The sequence below is a fragment of the Grus americana genome, chromosome 11 (genome assembly GCF_028858705.1).
Source record: "Grus americana isolate bGruAme1 chromosome 11, bGruAme1.mat, whole genome shotgun sequence".
In the NCBI taxonomy this organism is placed as follows: domain Eukaryota; kingdom Metazoa; phylum Chordata; class Aves; order Gruiformes; family Gruidae; genus Grus; species Grus americana.
The window spans coordinates 10407090-10429599 of NC_072862.1; the positions used below are offsets into that span (position 1 = coordinate 10407090).

A 22510-nucleotide genomic window follows, 5' to 3' on the forward strand; every position below is an offset into this window, starting at 1 on the left:
GAGTGAAGTGATCTCAGCAGGATTTATTTCTTCTATGTTTAAGTTGAAGATGCGATGTGAAAATATAGAATATTAATAATTCAATGGAAAGATATTGTTGTGGACTTTTCACTTACTTGTGGTTTACAGTTGTAACAAATCTTACTGAAATGATGATTATCATGTGACACACAGGTTTGGGAGGTTACCAGCATTCTAAATTTGGGCTGACCTTTTGAAAAGTATAATCTTGTCTCCCTCTCCTTCTCTTTCTACTTTTCACTACTTAAGATGTAAGAATATATTTATGGTATACTCAATGTCATTGCCAAGAAGAGCAGCTGGTTTTCAGAATCCTTGCAAATTTAGAATTAAGCAGCAGAGATTAAAGAACCATTTTGAAATTTTAAGGTTAGGTAAAACTGTATTGTGTGATGATGAGAGGGAATCGCTCTTGTTTTTTTTCCTAAATTTAGGATGACAACAATGAATTCATCCAGGGTGCTGAGAACCTTGAGATCAGCCACAGCAGGCAAGGAACATCTGATTCAGCAGTTTTTCAAGAGATCCCATTAGAGAGGATGTCATGGAGAAATGAGTACTGGAAGAATAAGGGACACAGCAAACATAACCTTGAAGAGACCATCTTATCAAAACCACAGAGTTCCACTGTGAGAAAAACAGATTCTGTTAGCTCTCAAAGAAGCTTAAAGCCTATTCTTTCTCTTTCTCCAACTGGAAGTAAATCTGAATTCTTTAAACTAATTCCAAATGGATCTGAGAAACCTGAAGGATATGAAGGAGTTTCTGGTCAATTTAAAAGATCTGTCAGTAAAAAGTCTCTCAGGAAAATCTTAAGAGAAGACTCATGTCTGACAACACAGACTTGTGTAAGTGATTTTTACGATTGTCTAGAGAAACCATATTACATATATCTGTTTGCATGAAGTGAGAAATAATACATCTTACATCCAGATATATTCTGGTTTCATCATAACAGTATTTACTGAGCTCAGTCTGAAAGTTGATGTCGTGGTTTTTTGTGGCACACAAAATAGTACTCCAAATAAAACAGAAATCACAGACATTTATAGATAAAAAGAGGTGTGATTTGAGCAACTCACATTTTGGAAATACACGAGTTGGAAAGTAGTTTTGAGCTTAAAGATTACAGAGGAAAATTGGCAGACTTTGAATTGATATATTAACAAGTGACCATAGAATGTTAATCTAGGTACTTCGTAGTCTCTGTGACAGCCCTGAAAAATAATAAATTATGTGACTGAGGGCCAGCAGTAAGGCCATGTCATAGGGTAAATTGCCAGGCTACTAAAGGAACTGTTACATTCACCAAAGTGTTGTTTTATTCCTAGGTTTTTTCTCCCTGGTTTCTCCTCATGGAAACGTGGTAATTCAAAGAACAAGTTTGTCTGAAGCTAATTATGTTCTTAAATGTTTCTTAATAGCTAATTCTTGTCTTTTCAGCTTATAATGATGTGCTTTGAATTGTGCTTTGAATCAGGAACTGGAGCTTAAGAATCAAGTGTATTCTGTAAATCACAAATGAGACAGTATGTTACTGTTCCATGTTTTTGGATAGAATTCTTTTGGGCTTAGAATTACTGCGGATCCATATCTTTTAACATGTGACCTCTTCTCTAAATGTGTTATGAGTAGATTAGATTTATTCCTGAACATCTGAGAATGGAACAGGTCAAACTTCTTCCTCAAGCTTCAGAGATCTTTTTTCAGACATCAGCTAATGAGACCAAAGAGTTACATAGCCAGCATCTTCTGTCCAGCAGCAGTCAGTTGTAGATGGCTAGGGAAAAAAAAACAGTGCAAGGACAGAGCAAGCATCCAGCAATACCTCATCAGTATGCCCTGCAGGCTTCCTTCCAGCAGTGTGTATCTTAGCAATTTCTTCAGTGAAAGGTGTTGTCTTTGTGGTAAAAATCTGGTGATGGAATTTTTTTTTTCCAAAGGTTTGTGTAGTTGCTTGTTGTATCCATCTGGCCTTTGCCTTGGGACAGGGAGTTTCAGAGTTTAACTGCTGTTTGTAGGAAAAAAACATGTATCAACTTTTGTTTTTAATGCACCATCTCATTTCTGGTGCTTTCTTATTCTTGTGTTCATTATAAAAAACAATGAATAATCTTATTTTAATTATTAGTATCGCTTGTGCACTTACTATTTGATGACTGTATATCATATTGCCCTAAATTGTTTTTTCTACAGGTCAGGAAGTTCTAGGGTATTTAGTCCCAGGATTGCTGTTTTATGAATTTTTTTAATCATTTTTGCCCAAGGATGTTAAATCTAGTTATTGCATGATCATTCATGTAAGAGTGTTTTGGATAGTAATATCTTGAACCAGGTATTGCACATTGCTGGGGACCAGAAGAATAGATGCTTCTCTGTTTTGTGGCTTTATGAAGCAGTTACGTATGCTTTGGAAAAATTAACGTACGGTAATGTCTTGTAATGTGACATATACCTTGTTTGCATGATGGAAATGGACATCTTCCATCATTATTATGTTTACTGTCCTTACAGCTTTTCTTATCTGCTATAGGATATCACAGTCACTGTTCCAGCCAGGGGGATATGCTGTCATTCTGCTAGGGGAATTTTAATCTCTAGCAATTCTGTTACTTGTTGATACCGTTAACTTTAGTCATCTGATTTGACAGCATCTGTGAAAGGGGAAGCAGGAGTGACTGCTTCTGTGGGACAAGGCTGCTACTGCTGGGGCAGGGTCATCGTGCAGAACAGTTCTACCTACCGGCTTTTGGCTGCTGTGGCTGCCGAGCATGGACCACGCTGTAGCTCATTGTGGATGTATAAATCTAGGAATTGCGTTAGGAAGAGCAATCCAAACTGGGCAGCGGATTAAAGAATAGTGTCTAGGAAAGCATCTGTTCAGCTCTTCTGTGTATCTCTGGTAGGGAAATGCAGATGTTGCCATGCCACTGATGCTTCAGTGCTTTTTTTGTAAAATGAATCTCTTTTAGTAATGGTGTAGGGGCTGGGTTTTATGTTATCTCCTGTGAGAGAGTCTCTGTGATTGAGGGTTCTAGAAATCTCTTCTGTATTCTGCAAGTAGCTTATTGGATTGTGTAAAGGCCTTGCACTTCTCCTGATAAAACCAGAACATCCTTTTCCATTAAGGGTGTGGAAACTGGTTTCCCTTGGGAGGGAAGCAGATTAGGGGGAAGCAAGGAGAATAAAATACAATAATGCAGGTGAAAATCAGAAGCAGTGCTGAGACCTTATGGTGATGAAAAAAACAGTGGCTGGTGATCTTAAAGACAATAAAAAGAAAACTTTTTTTTTTTTAAAAAAAGCACAGAAAATCCTACCAATAGCAGCATTTGTTCTATGTATTTATTAACTGGAAAAGACATTAGAATTGCTACTAGTGATGTAGAAAATGTGGAAGAATGCAATGTATGTGTTCTTTTGTATTTGGGATGAAGTTAATGTTTCTGTAATTTCTAGTGATAGGACAACCCCAGTTGATACTGATAATCTAATTCTGGTTTTAGATATGTTAATATCCTTGTATCTGTAAGCGCATAATTATTTCTTTTTACATTTTACATTGCCTTTCACTCCTAGTTTTATCTATAGGAATTTATTTTTTCTAGTTTCCAGAAACTATTCAAATTTTTGATTAAATGTATTCCTCTCTTTTTTCCTAATTCTGTTCAGTTTTGGAAAAGTGTTCTGCTTAAAATTCAGCTGTATTTATTACTAATCATACTGTAATCTATTTGTCCATAACAAATGAAATACATTGATTATTTTCTTAAAAGATGTTATCAGTGTTTAATGCAGTGATCAACTTTTTCCTGTAGAACGTAACTAAATATAGACTACCTGGATGGATTGCAATTAAGTTTTTAAAGTGTTAGATATATTTTACAATTTTTTTGAGACTTTGTTTTAAAAGATGAAGGAAAAGAACTATCATTTTTCCTCTGCTTGATAAATAGTTGCTTACTAAATTACACAGAAGAGCTATTACCATACTGGACTTGTAGCTCTAAATATATTGCACATGTAACTTGTTGCTTGTGAGTATTTTTTGCAAGGACAAAGCCTATTATCAATGTGTAGAAACTCAGGAGTGACAGACTTTGTTTTGTTACTACAAAATATAAGATGAAAGTATCTGGAAGATTTAGCGCTCATACTTCATTTGATCAAGTAATAAAACCGTCCCTTTCAGAAGCCTTTTCTTGGGGTTCTTCCTTGCATACTTCTTCTTGTACTACGCCGTGGTCAAAATTTGAAGCCAAATTTGAGTGCCACTGACAGCCTTTTAAACAGTGGTGGTTTGTATTGGAAAGTATGTTTACCTAGCACTTATAAAGTAAAATATATATTTTTATCGTTATTAAGAACATTTCCAATAATTTAAAAATTAATATAATAAGCTAATTGAATCTGCCCACCTTTTCATGACATACATATGTAAAGCTTTTTTCCATCTGCTTGGAGCAGTTTTGCAGGAAGAAACTGGTATTCTAGGTCCTCGCAAGCTTCAAGAAAAGAAGCGCTGACATATAATATTGTTAACTACAGTGAGTCAGTGAGTCACTGGAGGTTTTTTTGTTGGCTGTGGGCAGGTAATTATTTTATTTCCATTTTGAAACACTGTTGATTGTTTTTAAGAATTATGTATGAAAGGATAGTTTTGTATGAAAGAGTGAGAGTTTACAGAGATGTAGTCTCTTCTAATCTCCTCATATGGAGGACTGGTAAAGAGAAAAAATGCTTAACCAGCTCTTCCTGCAGTCGATTTGCTAGCTACTTAATACAGTTTAAGGACCTGGTTGCTTGTAATGTTTTATTCATGTTTTAATAGAATTCTCTATTATTAAGTTCAAATATTTTTAATTAGGACAGAAGTACAGCCCTCTGGGTAATATTGCAAGCATGTAGATAGCTGGTAATTAAAGTTTTCTGCGCATATAACTACATTCAAGTAATTCTGAATAAATCATTTGAACCTAGAAGAATGCAAATGTCATTATATATGAAAAATATTCTTTAAACAACAGGTTTTGTCAATCTAGCAAAAGTTTTAAGTACTTAATAAAAATACTTTATCATAAAGGGAGGATATGCAAAAAGACAAGATAAGCTTTTAATTATTAAATGAAATATTAATTTTAGACAAATTTATGAGTAATGCAAAATTGCTTCTTACATCAAAAGTTTCTCTTAAATTACAAAGTGAACTTAATCTCAAATTCAGTTTTCAAATTCTCTCATTGAAAATTGGCTAAAAATAAAATTTGTGAAGAGGGTTTTTTGTAGTAGTCATCTGAAGCTACAGAATAAATAATCCAAACTATTTCTCCTTTATTACAAGGAGTTTATTCTACAGGATGTTACAGACAGAAAATTGTCATGAGATCTATTCTCCTTTGAGTATGGTATTCCTAGAGTGAGACCATTGCAAGAAAAGAAAACAGAGTGACAATTTGAAATAAACTGGGGGGAAAAATCTATACATCTTTTTTCATAGATGCAAAGGAAAAGACAGTCAAGGTTGGGTAATGTTTTCCTTTTATTAAAAAGAGAATGAGAAAAATGTCCTTTCAATGCTTAGTGCTTTTATTCTGCATGGTGCTAGTTCATGCTGTCATTTTAACGACTGCATACCGATTGCTTCGTATATGAGGTAAGAAAGATAAGCCGAAGCTTCTCTTACAATAATCAAATAAATGCAGAAGGCTTCTATATAGGAAAATTAACAGGAAATCAGCATCTTCAGTAAGACAGCTAAGTTATAGCAGCTGTAGATCTGGTAGAATACTAATATATCAGAGAAAAGCTGACTTTCAAAGATGTAACATAGCGAACTTTGTATGAAGTGAACAAATAACTAATAGTAACTGAGCCAATAACTTATGTTTAGTAAGGGTCTAGAGAAAACATCATATATTGTTTTAGAATTAAAAATGATAGTAATAATCACACTATTCAGGAATGAAGCTTGAACCTCAAAACCCAGAGGTAAAAAAGGGGTGGCAGCTGTGCTAACAGCTTCTGTCATCATCTTATACCTTCTAGAAAATGGCAGACTCCATTTATCTGTGCCAAAAATCCTGTTTCCTGTGATGTATTTACCACTGATTGTCAGCTTGCAGGCATACTTCCCATCAAAGGTGGTTTATTTTGTTATTTCAGTGCTAATTTTCTTTTTGACTGGTTATTTGCAATAGATGGCTTGAAGTGAAATCTAATATCATGGTAGTCAGAATGAAACATCAGAAATACATGGCAGAGTTGCTACTCCCACAAACTTAATGCTGGGCAGCAGTCTTTACTGAATGGTACTTAATTTCTTAACTAGAGTTAAAATAGCAAGTATTATTTTACATACTATTGAGATAATAACTGTTGATTTTTTTTATGGCAGCCATGAAGAAATAAAAATATGCTACGTGTTTTTATCGTAAAACTTTTGTTGCAAATATGTATTGAAATATTCTAGAGCTTGAGCTGAAATCAAGTTTCTGTTGCCATTACATGTATTATTAAAAAGGAAGGGTTTCTCCATCTGTCCTTGATCCAAAATTCCCTTCCAGTGTGCATTGTATTGTACATCCTATCCTTCGAGTTCAGCACTGTGAATGAATCTGTGAGCATATCCCCAGTTCAGCTTCTGGAGGGGAAGTAATGTAGTATCCTTCATTGTCTGGCTCTGCTCCGATCCCAAGGACAAAAAAAGCTGGCAGGAAAGGGGATCAGACAGACAATAATGCTTTTCCGATTCCTAGAACATACAGTTTTATTAAGGTATATGGAACTCCCTAAAACAGAAAAAAGGTACTGTGTGTCACTGAAAATAACCTTTTTTCAGCAGTGATGCTGTATAATCTTTCTAGTGAAAGTGAGCACTTTGCATGTGAAATAGAAAGCAATATACGTGAAAATCCAGGGTATATAGATTTCTTTTTGCGTGATTTCCTTAAAATAAGAAAATCAATGTCCAATGTGTAACATCTTTTGGGGGCTGTTTGCGTCATACTTCTGTGGAGCTGAACAATTTGAACCTATGTAATATTTTCTTAAACACATATATTCATGAGTGTTTTTAAAAGCAAATGTTGTGTGTGTGATGTCATAGCCTGAAGGTATTGAATGTTACTGTACTATTTCTCTTCCTAAGATAAAGCTGCAGTTCAAGTTTTCCTGTGTCTCAGGTGTGACCAATTCATGATGATAATCCACATAGAAGACTTGGATATGTGTCTTGTATGCATAGGAAGAAAGCAGAGGAGGTTGTAGTAATAACTCCTGTGTGTAATATTTCAGCGTGTCTTCTGGTGGTAAGGTGACTTTTGTACCCCAGAAGTCACACCGAAACACTGCAGACAGGATTTCACAGCAGGAAAAGCTAGCAATTTTAATCTCATTAGTACGGCTGACTTGCTTGTGTTCTTAAGGTCTTCAGTTACCCCGTACCTCTCCACAGCGAAACAGGCTGTGAGGTTGCAGAACTGTTTGGTAATTCCATTCAGAACCAAAACTAGAGGCCTCAAGTATTAGACCCATTCCTTTGTGAAATAGCAATCTATGTAGACCCTTTAAAAATGGGAAAGTTTTTCTTTAAGGAGTTCTTTAAACAAAGATGATGCCACAGCAGGTTGGGTGAACTTAAACAATCTTATCATGAGGTTTTGTGTGAGGCATAAGTACAAACTGCAAAATAGTTAATACATGTTTTTAGCTTGTGGATCAAGTTTGATATAACAATTAGAGTTACATTAACAATTCAACCAATGAATATAAAGAAATATGAAAATATAATGATGTTTATTTTAAAATGTATATGCTAGCAAGTTACCAAAATAACTTAAACTTTAGCGCTGACATGTGTAGCTTTCTAGAGGAATTTTATGCTGTGCTTGACAAATAACTAAATGTTATGTTGATGGTGTTTATTATACTATGATAACTGTATGATTTGGCTTATTTCAAGATTTGCATTTAATGATTAAGTAATTTTAGCTGCCAGATTTTTGAACTTCTGAAAGGCTGCTTTTATCTTCTGTTTTTAATTACAGTGGAAAAGCAACTTTACCAAATACCCTGGATCCAAACTACAGTCCATAGCAGTGTTTGCATTCTTCCTCCTTCCTGTAATTATGTCTAAATATGCTTGATCTTCACAGCTCGACAGAAATTTGTTAACTAATCTTTCTTAGTAAACATTTTGTTTCTCTCTTAATGTTATAGCTTCTTGAAGATTACCCAAGAGATTCTCCAAGGTATCTGGTCTCATTCATATATTCTGTTCCATGATCCTGTCTATATTGTTGATTTTTTCCATTTTATTTCACAGGAGTATGACTGGAAAAACTACCGGTCAGATAGACTGAGTTCACCTGAACTACAGATGCTGGCTAGCATGAAGAGACAACAAAATGAAGAATTAAGGGATACTGGGATCTCACATGGGCTGAGCGCATCACAGATAGACAACTGCAATGTTAGCATAAGTACAAGCAGTGATACAGCAACTTGGAACTCTTGTTTCCCACCAGTAAGTCTAAACCCACAGTATTTTCTCAATTTTGAGAGGCAGGGATCTCAAATATTAAAATTTCTTTGAGAAGCTTTGAAGTTTAAGGTAACATTACCAAACATTTTTTAGAACTTGTAAAACACGGAACCAAAACACATGCACTTCCAGTAGGTTCTGTAGTACCAACATGGACAAAGAGCAAATCTATTTATATATATTCCTTCCTAAAACCCTGAATAATCATGTAGGCTGTACAGCTTGTCACAGTAGCGGCTGACAGCCTGCAGGTGTGTGATATAGTACTTAAAAATAGTTCCAAAATGAATGAAAACCAGATACACCAGTCAGCAACTGCATTCCATGTGAGTAATGGAAAATAATTGCTTCTCACAATGATAAAGTCTCATTACTGAAAAGCTAACTGTTTAAAGGACTGAAGCAGAACAGCGGCAAAAAGCTGCAGTAGTTCCGAGCACTTATTATGTGATCCTTCTGTATTTTGCACCTTGTATCCTTCTTTGTCCTGGTACAAAGTGGTACAAAATCACACACAGCTGCACTACGTGACAGAGTATTATTGTAGGAAGCGGAGGAGTATTTGTTGCACTCCACCAAAGAGTACTGAATGTATGAAATCACAGAATAACACTTCAGCAACTATATAAAGGTACTTGCAGGAGCTGCTGTAAAACTAGATAACCTCATATTCCATTTATATCTCAGCAACCTAGTTCTTCTTATAGGTGAAACAATAATAAACAATGAATGTGGCTTAAGTAAAGCACACAACACAGCTTTCAGAGGCAGATCCAAGGTTAGAAGAGTTAAACACTGCTGTGTTGTCCCAATATGAACTATTGTAGAGTAAATGCTCTAAAATGGGATCTATAGGGCCCAAGTATAGTAGCAATCTTCCATAGTGACTGATCAACATGGTGTTGTACGCTAGTAAGTGGAGGTTTCAAATGAGAAGAGATGTATCGATAGTTGGGTAATTGTACAAATAAGAACTTGGTTTACAGAGTAGTATTTTGCAGCATATCAGAGAAACATTAGTTGGTTTTGACTATTTGAGATATGTCAATGTTACACGTTCGGTTGATTTCATCATATTTCCAATCCGTTTTCCCAGTACTCACTACATAGCCTTAAACATGGTGTAAATCTGCAAGACTGGACAAATGGAATTCAATTAAATAAAGAGAATAGCAGTCTCATTAATTTTTTAGTAGTTTAATTATAACGAAATTGATAAGAATATTTAGACATGTCAGGTTTGGTTATTACAAATTACATGACTAAAACAAAATGAACTTTTAAAGTAAAATGTACTGCTCCAGTATTCAGTGAAACACAGTGTGATTGCAAAGACAGTTCTTTGATCTTACTGCCTTGATCAGCTTCTGTAGCTTCAGACTAATAGCATCACTCTAAAAAAGTCTATAGATATAATAGGTTAGTTATTTAAATTGCAATTTAATATAGCTGTAGTTTTTCATAATGGTCCTTTGTGGCCATCTTTCTCTTCATGCATCAAGTGTATAAGGCAACATATTTGAGAGAGAAGGTTTTCAAATTTCATTCAGTTGACGGAAGTGTTGGTGCGTCTTATACATACAGCCTTGTCAGGTTTCTCCTCTGCATTTTGCACGGTGGGCATTGAGGTTTGAAGATTTAGTGGCAAGAACCTCATTTCCAGGAAGAGATAATTTAGAAAGGAAACCTAATCTTTCTCAGATCAGGACTAACCACTTAGTCCCTCACTACAGCAAAGACTGCTGAAATTCAGCTTTCGTGGTCTTCCCTACCCATATTCCTCTACCTTTTTGCAGAGAGACTCTGTACCAGTACCATGTTGCTTAGTCCACCGTATCTATCGATTCTATTTTCCTTTCAGATAGCTGCCATGGCACCAGCTATTCACAGATGTGGTACAAGTTTGTGGGGTATGGACTTGTGTGTTTAACACTGCTTGATGTAATTCTATTCCAATGTTTGGAAAAATGCGGAGTAGTCATGTGAGGCTGATAGTTCATTTTCTAGACCTTTAGTATCTAAGAAGGTTATAAACAGCATTTATTAGGGAAGGCAATTTGATCATCCCAAGTTGTTTAACACAGAAGCTTTTGAAGGAGTAATTGGGGTCTTTTTTGGTATGCTGGTGTTAAATTTTAGTATATTTTGATATGCTTGCAACATTTCAGAAGAGAGTAGTGATGCTGTGCCAGTATTCATATGGGTAGCTGAAATGAAGAAGTTAATGTAGGCCAGCTAGTCTGATGATATTGTCAAAACAGTGAAAAATCTGGTGTGGGATTCAGTTAACAGAGATTTAAAGGGTGGTAATATGGTTAATGATAGTCAAGATCGTTTTATAGAAAATATGTCCTGTTCAAAAAAATCTAGTTTTCTTGATGAAGATACAATTGACAAGGGAACTGCTTAGATGTAACATGCTAAGACCATCATAAATATTTGTTTAAAAATGAGCAGCATACAATATTAATAATGCATGCCTTGAACAAATTTAGAAGTGGTCAACTGACAAATATCAAAAGCAGTCAGGAGGGAATTATCTCTGAGTAGAGTATATTCAGAGGGATCCACTTCACGGTTCATTCAGTTCTAGATCTGATATTTTTCAGGGTTTTTTACTGGTGATCTACAGTTTAATAGCCTGTGACATACATATGGTCATGACTTGATGTAAGTCTTCCCTCTGGCTTTCAAATTCATAAATCTATCAGATAATTTCATATAGCTGTTTTCAGTGAATCCCCATACATAACATTCACACGTGCAGTAAATGTGTTACTGTATGCATAGGGAATCTACGTAACTGAGAGATCAAAATGCAGCCTAGTTGGAGTGATTACAACACATTAGAAGGCTGTTCCTTCTGGATTTCAGTCTTCAGCCTTGCATGATCTTGGTGTAAGACCTAAAATGAGTAAAGTCATTGTTTCTTCAGCTTTGAGTTTTTACCAATAAGTGTTCCTTTTATGTATCTATTTATTCCTGATATATTTATGTAAAAACATATATGTGTAGAATAAAAGCAAATTTGTTTTTATGTCACTGATCTTTAGTACCATTCTCATTCGAGTTGATTCAAGAGAATTTGCAAATGATCAATCCTTCCAAAATCAGATGTACAAACTGCAGGAAAGTATATACCTCTAGCCATTTTCCAGTTGTGTAGGCAAATGATTTTAGCAGTGCAGTATATAGAGAAATAGAAACAATCCTCATACTGTAGTTTGAGAAATTAAAGAGGCTTGAAGTTTTTGTCATGATTAAACTTTCACGCTTACATGTGTTTCCAGGTTGTATCTTTCTGATTATTTAAATCAGTAGTATCTATAGCTTTCTCTTATGTTCTTCAAAGATAAGTAAGGAATATTTTTATTCCAAATTTTTGTTTTTACATTTTTGTCCTTTAGTTGAAGCTATGGCAACAGCACCACCAGAAGGCAGCTTTTTGTGTCTTTCATTTTGAAGTACCTGTGATATTTTGCAAGGCAGGGCAGGATACAGTGATGTTACATAGTGAACTTATGTATCAAAGTAATATTTTATATATAAAACACATTTTCAGTGAGTTTATTTTTTCCATCACTTGTCATTGTTAGTCTGATTTCCAGATTCATTGAAAATTCTCATGTTACTGACTCTAATGAAACTCAGAAACCCTTCTGCATGTAAAGGCACATAGATCAATCATATTGCTAACTTGCAGTTAGAACAGATGTCCTTAAACAACTATAAAACAGATACACTAAAACTGTATTTTATAATCTGTGATCGTTTACCAAGAACTGAATATATGCTGTCAGGAGGAATCGTTGAAATGTAAGTTGTTTAGCAGCTGCTGTAAACTATGACAGCCAAAAAGGAATAAAATAGCTTTGAATATTATACATTGCCCAGCATAGCTATCAGTTATAAATATGAAAAACTTCTATTTTAAAATGGATTTATTTTGAAGGAGGATTGTAAACCCTTGTAAAATGTGTGTGGGGCACAGTTCCAAATCAATAATATGTGTATGTGGAACTAAATATTTTAAAAGACTTTATTTGACTGTATCTTACCTGAATGTTTTCTTAAATCTTAAGGTCTATGAAATTCCATATTAGCTTTGCAACAATATGAAAGGCAGAGTTCTATATATTGCAGAGTATGATGGAAGTTTATACCCACACATACATACATTATCCAAGAAAATTTGCAAAGCTTACAAATTATTTCTGCTGAAATGCCTTGCTTTGTTCTAGAGATCCAGTATGACCTACCTGCCCTGTCAGGGAACTGGCCCATTCTTGGATAGCGGTTTCCACACTTCAGGCACCACTTCAGATACAACACAAACATTCTGGAGCAAGATGTGTAAGAGAATTTGGGATATCTTCTTGCATATGGTCCCTGATACTCAGTCAGAAATGCAAAGGAGAAGGAAGATTCTCCAAGATTGCTCACAGGATATATAATAGAAACTTGTAGTGGTATAATGCTCCATTAGCAGACTCCAACATATGCTTACCACTACGACCTGTCATTCAAGTAAGCAGTACTCACAGAGAAGAAAGATGCCTTTTTGCCCAAGCAACTTCCTAAATGGAAATTCACATAGGCCTTAGTCTGCAAAATATCTGAAAGGGTACTTCGAGGTTCATGCCTAATTTGTGGACGGTCTTCTGTCCTCCTTTGTAATGATTCAGAAAAGAAAGCCACTTAACACAGAAATGGTCTGGCAGAACTGAAGTCTGACGGACAAGAGGAGTTGATATTTAAACCCAGAATTATTCCAACGGAGAGCTCTGTTTGACAACCCCTGGAGGGTTCTGTTCACATCAAGTCAAATTGCAAAACTGAGGCAGACTATTATTTACTATGAAATGAGAGTAAAAATTATTTAGACAGATTTTCTGGTTCATGGGCTGACTAATTCACTTTCTGTCTCATCCTCAGTCTTCCACTAGCCATCATTTGGGAACTGCACTATCCACTGCCAGGCAGTGACTCATATTTGGCAATAATTAGGATGTCATTCATCCTGAACATATATTTTATAACATCCTTCCCTACTTCCTGAAGCCATGAGAACATACTCATTTTCATATTGATTTCTGTAAAAAAGCAATCACTTTCATAATGCCTAGTATTTATTTTTAGCATTTTGTGTACTAAATTGCATAAGTATTTTTAATGTATGCTTGTATTTTTGCTTTTGCTTCAGTGATTTTTTTTTATTTTTTTTAGAACTGCTTTTGAGGTGTGTGATTATGGCAAGGGGGAGGGTCTCTTCTGGAAGCACTACATGTATACTGAGAGAAAATGTATTTCTGAATTTTAAGTCTTGAATTTTTGTACCAGTTTACTATATTGATCTTTCTTGCAAATAACTGTTTTTAATGCCATAAACCAAATGTAGTTTAAAACCTTTGGGGAACATTCTTACAATGAGTAGGTGAGATTTGAAGACTGTGGAAAGTGATCATATTTTGTATTAATATTCATACAGTCCACTGTTAGCTGTTCGTGAACCACTTAATCCAGGTTTCAAATTGGCAGTGCCGTAGAGAAGCATATGTGCTTCAGCAAACTTCATTTGGGACTGCTAAAATTGTTGTTAATGGTGCTTCTGAGGAGAGAGGAACCATGTCTGCCACCCCTGTTAGCCCTGGCTCAGTGTTGTCTAGTCTTAAGAATCTGGTTCTGTACAGATCCAACTAAGAATCCCTGCACCGCGTTTCCTGTACACGTACAGTCCAGACTTTTCTGTCAGACAAGACTTTGTCACCCTTCCTTCTCTGCTTCCTGACTCTGTCCCCACAGAGGGGACAGTAGAGAAATGACCATGTGGTTGACTCCTTAATTCATATGTATTTCAACCCGGACAAGAATCATCTGTGAAGTTGTACTTTTGCACAGTTAAGATCTGAATATCCCTTTTAAATTTCACACATTAAAAAAAAGACTGTAAAATTCTAATATCAGAAGCTGTAAATGTGTATGCTCTTGAATATCTCTTACATACTTCTAAACATTCTGAAAGTATATTTGCAAAGTTAATATCTCACTATTATTTTCTGTTTTCCATAGCCTGTCAGTCAGGAGCATCACTATCAGAAAGAAATGAGCCCACTCTCTCATTCCAACCCACGGTAAGATTCAATTCATAGCCTAGGCAGTAAGGATTCGGTTAGAGTGTTCTGAATATTAAATGTGACATTCTTTGATTTAATCTTAAATCTCTTTTCAATTGCAACCTCCTCTCAGAAGGCTTTACTATTGCTTGTTTTAGTCATTGTCTGCAGTATGTCTGCGTTGTCCTGGAATGTAGAACTGAATTCTGCATGTTTTGATTGTACCACTGTGTATTTAAAGCAACCAACATAGGCATTGCTCCTACGTCTGCTTTGATGCATGATTCAGCAAATCTGACATACACATACCTATTTCTTTCTCCCTCTCTCCCTCTCTGCTTTGAAGGCTTAGAACTAGGATTCTGTACGTGACTGTCGGTGTCAGGAAATCCATTTGTTGCAAAAGATTTTAATGTTACTTACTTAGAACTTTTCGATAGATAGCCCAGTCAGGAGAGGGTGTTACAGGGCTGTGGGATACCTCAAAGGGATCCTGTCTACAGCATATTTTGGCTGTTCAGTTTTTAGCTTGATCTGTTTTGTTTGGAATCAGCAACAAAATCCCTGTGACTTTAAAGTAACATGAGATTGGGGTTTGAAGACAAGGGGAGAAGGTAGCTAGGGAGAAATAATTAAATTGAGACAATCAAAATTAATTGTCCAGTTTCAGAACTGCCTTGTACCTGTGAAACTCCAGCATCACTTTGTCAATTTTTAACAGCCTTAACAAGAGGCATACTTATTCTAAAAAGTAGTCTTGTTTCATTTTCACTTGGTGCAATTAATGTGGATTTTGCTTGTTCAAGGTTTAACTGGACAATGTATGTGTTGGGAGGAATAGGAGGAATGGACATTTCAGATACAACTTCTTTAGCTTTAATCAGCAGTTTGAAATGTTTTATGATAGTGCACTGCCAGTCAGTTGAGCAGGATAATATGCATTTCTCCTTACACAGATGTTTTCAGTCACTTGTCTCACTTGCCATCCACGTGTTTATTATCTTCTTGTTAGATTTTATGAAGTGAACACTATGAAACTTGCTGTGCAAGTTCACGCAGACACATCAGTTATTTCAACATGCAGCCGTATGTTTCCTAGCGCACAAAATATGTTACTGGAGTTAAAATACAATTCTGGATTCCTATTCCCTTTCACATGTAAATCAAAGTGCTCATGTTGGTCCAGAAAATCTCTCTGCCTTGGGTGGTGGTTATCAGAGGAACTCTGTCTGTCCTTAGGAATTGTTACAGTGGCTGAAGTGGACAAACACACTTGACTGTAGTCCACAGAGTAAGATATCAGGTACCTTGTGACTGACGCTTTGTCAAGAATTCTTTATTCCAGAATTGATTTCATAATTCTGATGGCATTAGAATTGCCTGTATTTCAGTGCAAGCGACATTGTTTGTCTTCTTTTTGCCCATACATTGGTTGAGTCAGGTTTTATTAAGTTATTTTTATGCATTTGCTAAAGCAATTTAGTACTTGGTACATTTTATATACTGAAAAACAGAATAAACACTATTATCTGTAAAAATAAAGCATTTCATCATATCAAGTTAATATGATCAACAATGAAAACTTGTATTTCCATATAATAAAATTTAAAACAAAATAGTATAAATTACGACTTAGTTCTTATGCTATTTTAATCCAGTACGCACAGTAGACTTAAATTTCTCTAGAAATCATTTTCGAGAAATGCAGGCAAAGTATTCATAAAATACCTGACTTGCAAGTGCCTCATAAATTCAGTAGCCCTTGTGAACTGCCAGAAAAGCATTATTGGGCTGTAAATACAGAAGATGACAAAATTATGAGGTCAGTTTGCATCATGATATAAAAACTGGAGATGATGTGACTTGAATACCATTATTCACATCATTACCTTTCATTTATGATGGAAAATTCTGTAATGTTTTTCACAGAGGGTGTGTACCTAAATTAGAGGGAGATAAAATTAACGGTAATTCTATAACTTAGTTCCTAAACTGTTTTTAAAGCCAATTTTAACAAGTAATGTGTGAGCAACTGGAAAATGTCTAAATCTTTGTAAGCCTACTGTAGCTATGTAGCAGAACACGCAGAATATTTGAAAAATCGGTATATCCTATGTAGATGAGCGGGTGTAAATGTCATGGCCTGAAGACAGTTACATGATGCACTTACCGAAACAACAAATTGTTTGTTGCAGAGTAATAAAGAATTTGACAGGTCTCAAGTAACTTTTTTAAAGTGCAGTAGTGATATTTTATGGGAAATGGAGAGAGCAATGTGGAAGCTATTGTCCAGTAAATGTAGCTTCTGTCCATAATAAGATAAAAGAACAAGCCAGGAAAGAAAGCGCCTGTGAAGATAATGGAAATGCAGTCAATAAAAAGACCCAGCTAGACTCATTTTCCATTGGCTCCACTGGGTAAAGGTCATAAGTCTGCCAAGAATATTGCTACTGCGATACAAATCACCTCCACATCATGCTGCTTTGCAAGGCGTAGAACCACTTAATGAAAGGAGACAGGCTGACTGCAGAGGCTGCAGAGCCGGATGAGCAAGATGATGTGCAGTGTTTCAAGCTTTAGCTATGCACTTCCCACTGACTGATGTGCTGTATGGTCCTAGCTCAACTTCAGAATTGCTCTCTTCTCTCCAAATAAGAAGCTGTAACTATCTATGTTACTTCTTCCTCCAGTGCGGGGGCTGGAAATTGCTGTGTACCCTGCGTCTACTTAGTAAGCATTTGTCCTCCAAAATATTTGTGTGTCATAGAAGGTTTGGAAGTTTCTTTATAGGAAGTGTTGAAAGAAAGTAAATATTCTAGAGGAATTTCAGCCATATTGAACTGCAAAATGTGGAGCTGCTCTCTGAAGAAGATCACTTGAGCCTAATTTTATGAATAGATTTTCTGAACTTCTACAGATGCTCTCCAGAAAATTTATTTGTGATAAAAGCTGTTTTTTCCATCTTTGAGACAGGGGTTTTTAATAAGTTGAAACTATCTTTATAAGCATTGCCTCACCAGATCCTCTGTTAGCATGCTACTCAACTCTTCCAAAGCTACCTAATAAAATTTGTTCCTCCAGTTCAAACAGCTGTTTCCCAGAAACCACACTAAAGTAGAACACAAATATTTCAGGATTTTATTTGGTATCCTTTCACAAGAAGTATATTTTCTTAAGCAATTTCATACAAAATTTACACAGCTAAATTTCCAGTTAGGTTTTACCCAGACATTTGACTCTACATGTTAAAAAAAAAAAAATGTATTCCCATCATGAATTGTGGGCACAGAGATTTGATAATAGTAAATGCCTGATTTGGACCATAGCCAAGTATAAAAGATCAGCACAGGCATCATTTTATGAGAAAGTCTATTGATCAGTGGTCTCAAACCAAAGAATGAGTGACCAAGCTGTTTCATTCACAAATTAAAATAATTGTGAAACTGAAGTTTAATTTGTTGTCCCTATTAGTGGCTGGCGGGTTTCATATGTTAACAGCTCTAAAATCAAAATCAAGCTCCCATTTAGCCTTTCCAGTGTCTTGTTCTTCTCTGTGATGCTCTGACCTGCATCCGTGGAGATTATTCTCTCCATAGCTTTTGCTGTGGAAGTGTTACAGTTGCTCTGAAGTGGTAGGATTCAGGACCTTCCTCAAGCCAAGTCTCGTAGCTAACTTGCAAAATAAACTATATTTATCTGTTTAATCTGTTTATCTGTTATCTGTGCATGCAAGTCAGTTGCTTCTTCAATGGGATTTTTTGTGTTTAAATTAGGTTCTGTTAGTGGTCATGTGAATAAAAAAGAAACCTCTAAAACTAAGGAGCATATGAGGTCCCTAAAATTTTAAGGAAAATCAATGATACAAAGTGTTTATTAAAATTGCTGAATGGAAATATGATGCAATTCAGGCCAGCATTTTGTCTAGATTTATGTTTTATCTATAAAAAGTGTCACCACTGTACTGTGGCTGAAGTCCTTTGTAGCTTTGCTACTTGTGGATGTGATATCAAGTTCCTTGTATCTATAATTGGCTGATAAGGGCCCATGGTCTTTGAGAAAGGATTAACAGTCCCTGACCTCACTTCATGTGAACTTGGTACAGGCTGACTAAAGCAAGCTGTCTTGTCATTGTAACCTATGTGTGTTACATTAGACTTATCAGGATGTCATCATTCTTCTTTCTGCTACAATAAAAAAAAATAAACCCTCAACACACAAACAACCCCAAAAAAGCTAGTAACATTTTCTCCCCTTTTCTGGTAAAGGTATCTCTCCAGTTATGATAAATGTTGTACATTTGAGATCTATCAGCACAAAAGAAATGTTTCATTGATGTGGAGATTAACCTGTTTGAGGAGGACAATAACTATAAACTTCTCAGAAAGAGATGTAGGTTTTACCTTAAGGAAAAAAAAAAGCAGAACCCATATCCTTAATTACTACTTTATCAAACAATGTGATTTTCTTATTTTTGAAATGATATGTATGCACAGTAGTTCAGATAATGAATCATTAAATGGATGAACGTGTTCCTTTAAATATGTTTCAAGTTCTTTTCAAACTTGATTATTGGTAAAATGCTGGTATATTACTTAAATATCATGAACACCTCTTTCTATGCATAACTCTGCTCTTGATTTTAGGAAGTAAATTATTTCTTTCACTTTCTTAAAGTTTCTGGTAGAGGAGTCATTTTAGAACCTATTGTTGCCATAAATACTGCCATTATCGTGACGCCTGAAATTTGCATAACATATCAATGATGGCAGCAGAAAAACACATCCACTGCAAACTCTAAAGTATAAAAAGTATGTTCAGCTTTGACACTGCCATTCAAGTACTCTCATCTGTCCCACATGAAAACTAAACTTTCCAATAGCTGATGCGTGTGTTGTTACACCATTGAGAGATTCAGTAAGATTAAATTCACCTACAAAACAGTGCAGTAAAAGAAGGATTGTAGCTATAACGTTTATTTGCACTACACCAGGACTTCTCCAACATGCATGCTGTGAAATTCAGACACAAAAGGTTTTTGTCTCCTGTATCTCCAACCAAAGACTTAAATAGCAGAATAACATAAGCAGCACATTTAAAAGGCTGAGTTTTGCAAACAAAGAAGCATATATGTTTTTGATTCATTACAAGATCAAAATCATACTCCATTACTGCTGCAAAACAGACAATATCACATTATGAAGTATTATAAAATTACACAACGGTTGTCAGAATAAGTGAACAAGAACAATGTATCACAAAATGTACTTTGGTTTTTCATTGTACTTGTTCAGTTATTTTACTCATCCACAAAATAGAATAATTTGCAATAGGTCTCCCAATCGTTAATCTGAATTAGCGAAGTTCTGCTGCATTTGTCAGGCTATAATATGCATGAAAAAGAACATGACAAAAAAAGCAAATGGCACAGGAAACATCTAATTTAAAAGGCTAACATTTTTAATCATGATGGTTAAAAGCTTAGCTGCAGAAACGTTGTTGAGAACCAAATGGCTAACATGTAAAAGCTTGTTAAAATAATCTAAAAATGGCTTTCCCTTGTATGGGAATCTGAGAACATGAAAATGTGGCAGCGTATACACTAAGGGTTTGAATATAAAATGTGGCAATGCTTTCAAATGTGCTTTTGCATCGATGCTAACATCATGTAGTTTACCTCTTTTTTTTTTTCCTTTTTTGTTTTTTTTTTTTGGTAACTTCAGGACTTCTTGAGAATATCTTTTATTGGTTCTACCCTTTTTCTGAATATTCCTGGGCAACTCAGAGCTGTCTAACCATGCTTATATGTAGATGGAGAATAGGCAGGATGAGATTTTACATGCCTCTGAGATCTCTTAGACTGAAAGGAAGAGATAGGTGTTACCTTGTACCAAGTCTGGGATTCCCTGCTCACAGAGTGCTGCAATCTCCTTCAGTATTCAGCTGAACTGTTGCTGTTGCCCTTTGCCATCGTGTCTTCTTCCAGGGTCACTGGTGTTTGTGGATGACAAGACGCTTTGGTCCAGCCACAAGCCAGCATCTAAGGTCTGAGTCCAAGTTCTGACAACTCTTAGAGCCTTGGGATTTTAGGGTAGTTCACAGGGCAGGCAAGCTTACAAATGGGTTTGTACCAGTTGTATTGTTCCCTTTTCTGGAGAGAAAAAGCTTACTACCACTAACCAGCCCCCGTCTATGCAATACGTATTTATTCCTCCATCCTCCTCGTGAACTAGAAGCTTATTTAAATACAGACATATCAGGCTCCCTGACTGACATCCCATATGTACACGACATTTTCTTACAGAGCAAAACTGCCTGGGTTTCCATACCTCCCTTCCCTGCTATTCCAGTATAGTTTGTGCAAGAGTGTTGTTTTTGATTCCTTTATGGTTTTGACATTTGTTGGTGACAAAACTTGATGTTTTTGAAGAATTAAACTGAGGTAGCATATTTCTCACTTTGTGGTGATGATTAAGTTTCCAGCTTCATGCTGTACCATTCAGTGCATTAATATACTAAAAGGTCAGAGTTTTCTTCCATACCTTTTTTTTTTTTTTTACTTTTCAGAAAAAAGAAAGGTAGTTTTCACAGACTAGGAGCATTCAACAGCATCACCTTTAACACATTTGATAATATTAAAGTTAGTGCTATGTTGAGTCATGTGTCTCCATTGATTTTTAAAAGCCCTCTAGCTTTTAAAATGGGATGGACAGAACAGTAAGATGCTGTTGGTGGCTGGCTGTGGAGAGAAGGAATTATATTAATTGCAACAAGATTCAGTAGGTACTAGATTCTGGCATTGCCTGAACTGGTAGAATATTAAAATACAATTTGTAAAATGAATGGTTTATTTAATTGTTAAATTAAATAAAAAAGGTAGGTACACCCTACCTAACGGACACTTCATTAAATGTGGAAATCCTTTTGATTCACTGATCAATGAGTATCTGATGTAGTTACTAGAATTTACTTTCTTAATATTAGATTAATATGAAGGGATTTTAACACACCTTTGCAAATTCATTACTTCCAATTTATACAGCTGATCTTCTGATAAATGAATCAACGCTAGCAAAGAAGGGCTAGTATTTTACTTAAATTATATAATAAAACACTGTTTTTCTCTACTAGTGTCATGTATATTGCTAGTGAATATCAAGACTATAATTTAGCCAACATGGTGATGAACTAGAGATTAAGTCTTTAAATAAATTCCAATGTTACTGTTCTTTAACAGAAGCTATGATAGAAGTTTCATGTATTTAACTGCAAAACATTGACCAAATAGCACAACATATTAATTACTAAGCTGTTAAACCTCTAAATGCAGGTCATTCATATTTTTAGACTGGTGTAGATGACTGTGTAGGTTTTTAATAACCTGCACAAATTTAGTATTTGACCTTTGATAATGAAAGAAAAATAGGATAGCATTAACAGGTCAAATTTTCAGCTAGTACCAGTCAGCATGATTATACTGTACGCACTTGTAGTAGCACCTTATGCTATCTAAGTATCTTGTTTAATAAGTAGAATTCACATTTCCTTTGTTATCCTTGAATCTAATCTAGCACCCATAAGCCAGTTCATTTACAGGTTTGAGACTTTAAGAGGAGCAGATTCAAGTCTTTCATGCACAGTTGCACTTGTACTTTTTATGATCTCTTTTTAAGTTACTAATTCATTGAAAATTAAATCATTTAGTTTTTAAGGCGGTCTCTCTGCCTCTATTAGAAGTGTGGTATTTGACAGGCTGGACTTGCTGAAGTGGTTTGGAGGAAGGAAAAAGTCATTCTGTAAATATGCTCGTGATTTTCTAAATCTCAGTGCTAGCAAA

General features: G+C 35.5%; 1 protein-coding gene across 7 annotated transcripts in view; it reads left to right on the top strand.

The window, feature by feature from the left end:
• CFAP20DC (CFAP20 domain containing) overlaps positions 1-22510 on the top strand; it is an 83020-nt gene that overhangs the window by 48231 nt on the left and 12279 nt on the right. For all 7 annotated transcript variants that reach the window (XM_054838852.1, XM_054838848.1, XM_054838850.1 and 4 more), the window contains 3 exons: positions 456-869; positions 8345-8545; positions 14633-14694. In XM_054838852.1, coding sequence (XP_054694827.1) covers positions 456-869; positions 8345-8545; positions 14633-14694 — 677 coding nt within the window. The remainder of the gene's footprint in view (positions 1-455; positions 870-8344; positions 8546-14632; positions 14695-22510) is intronic.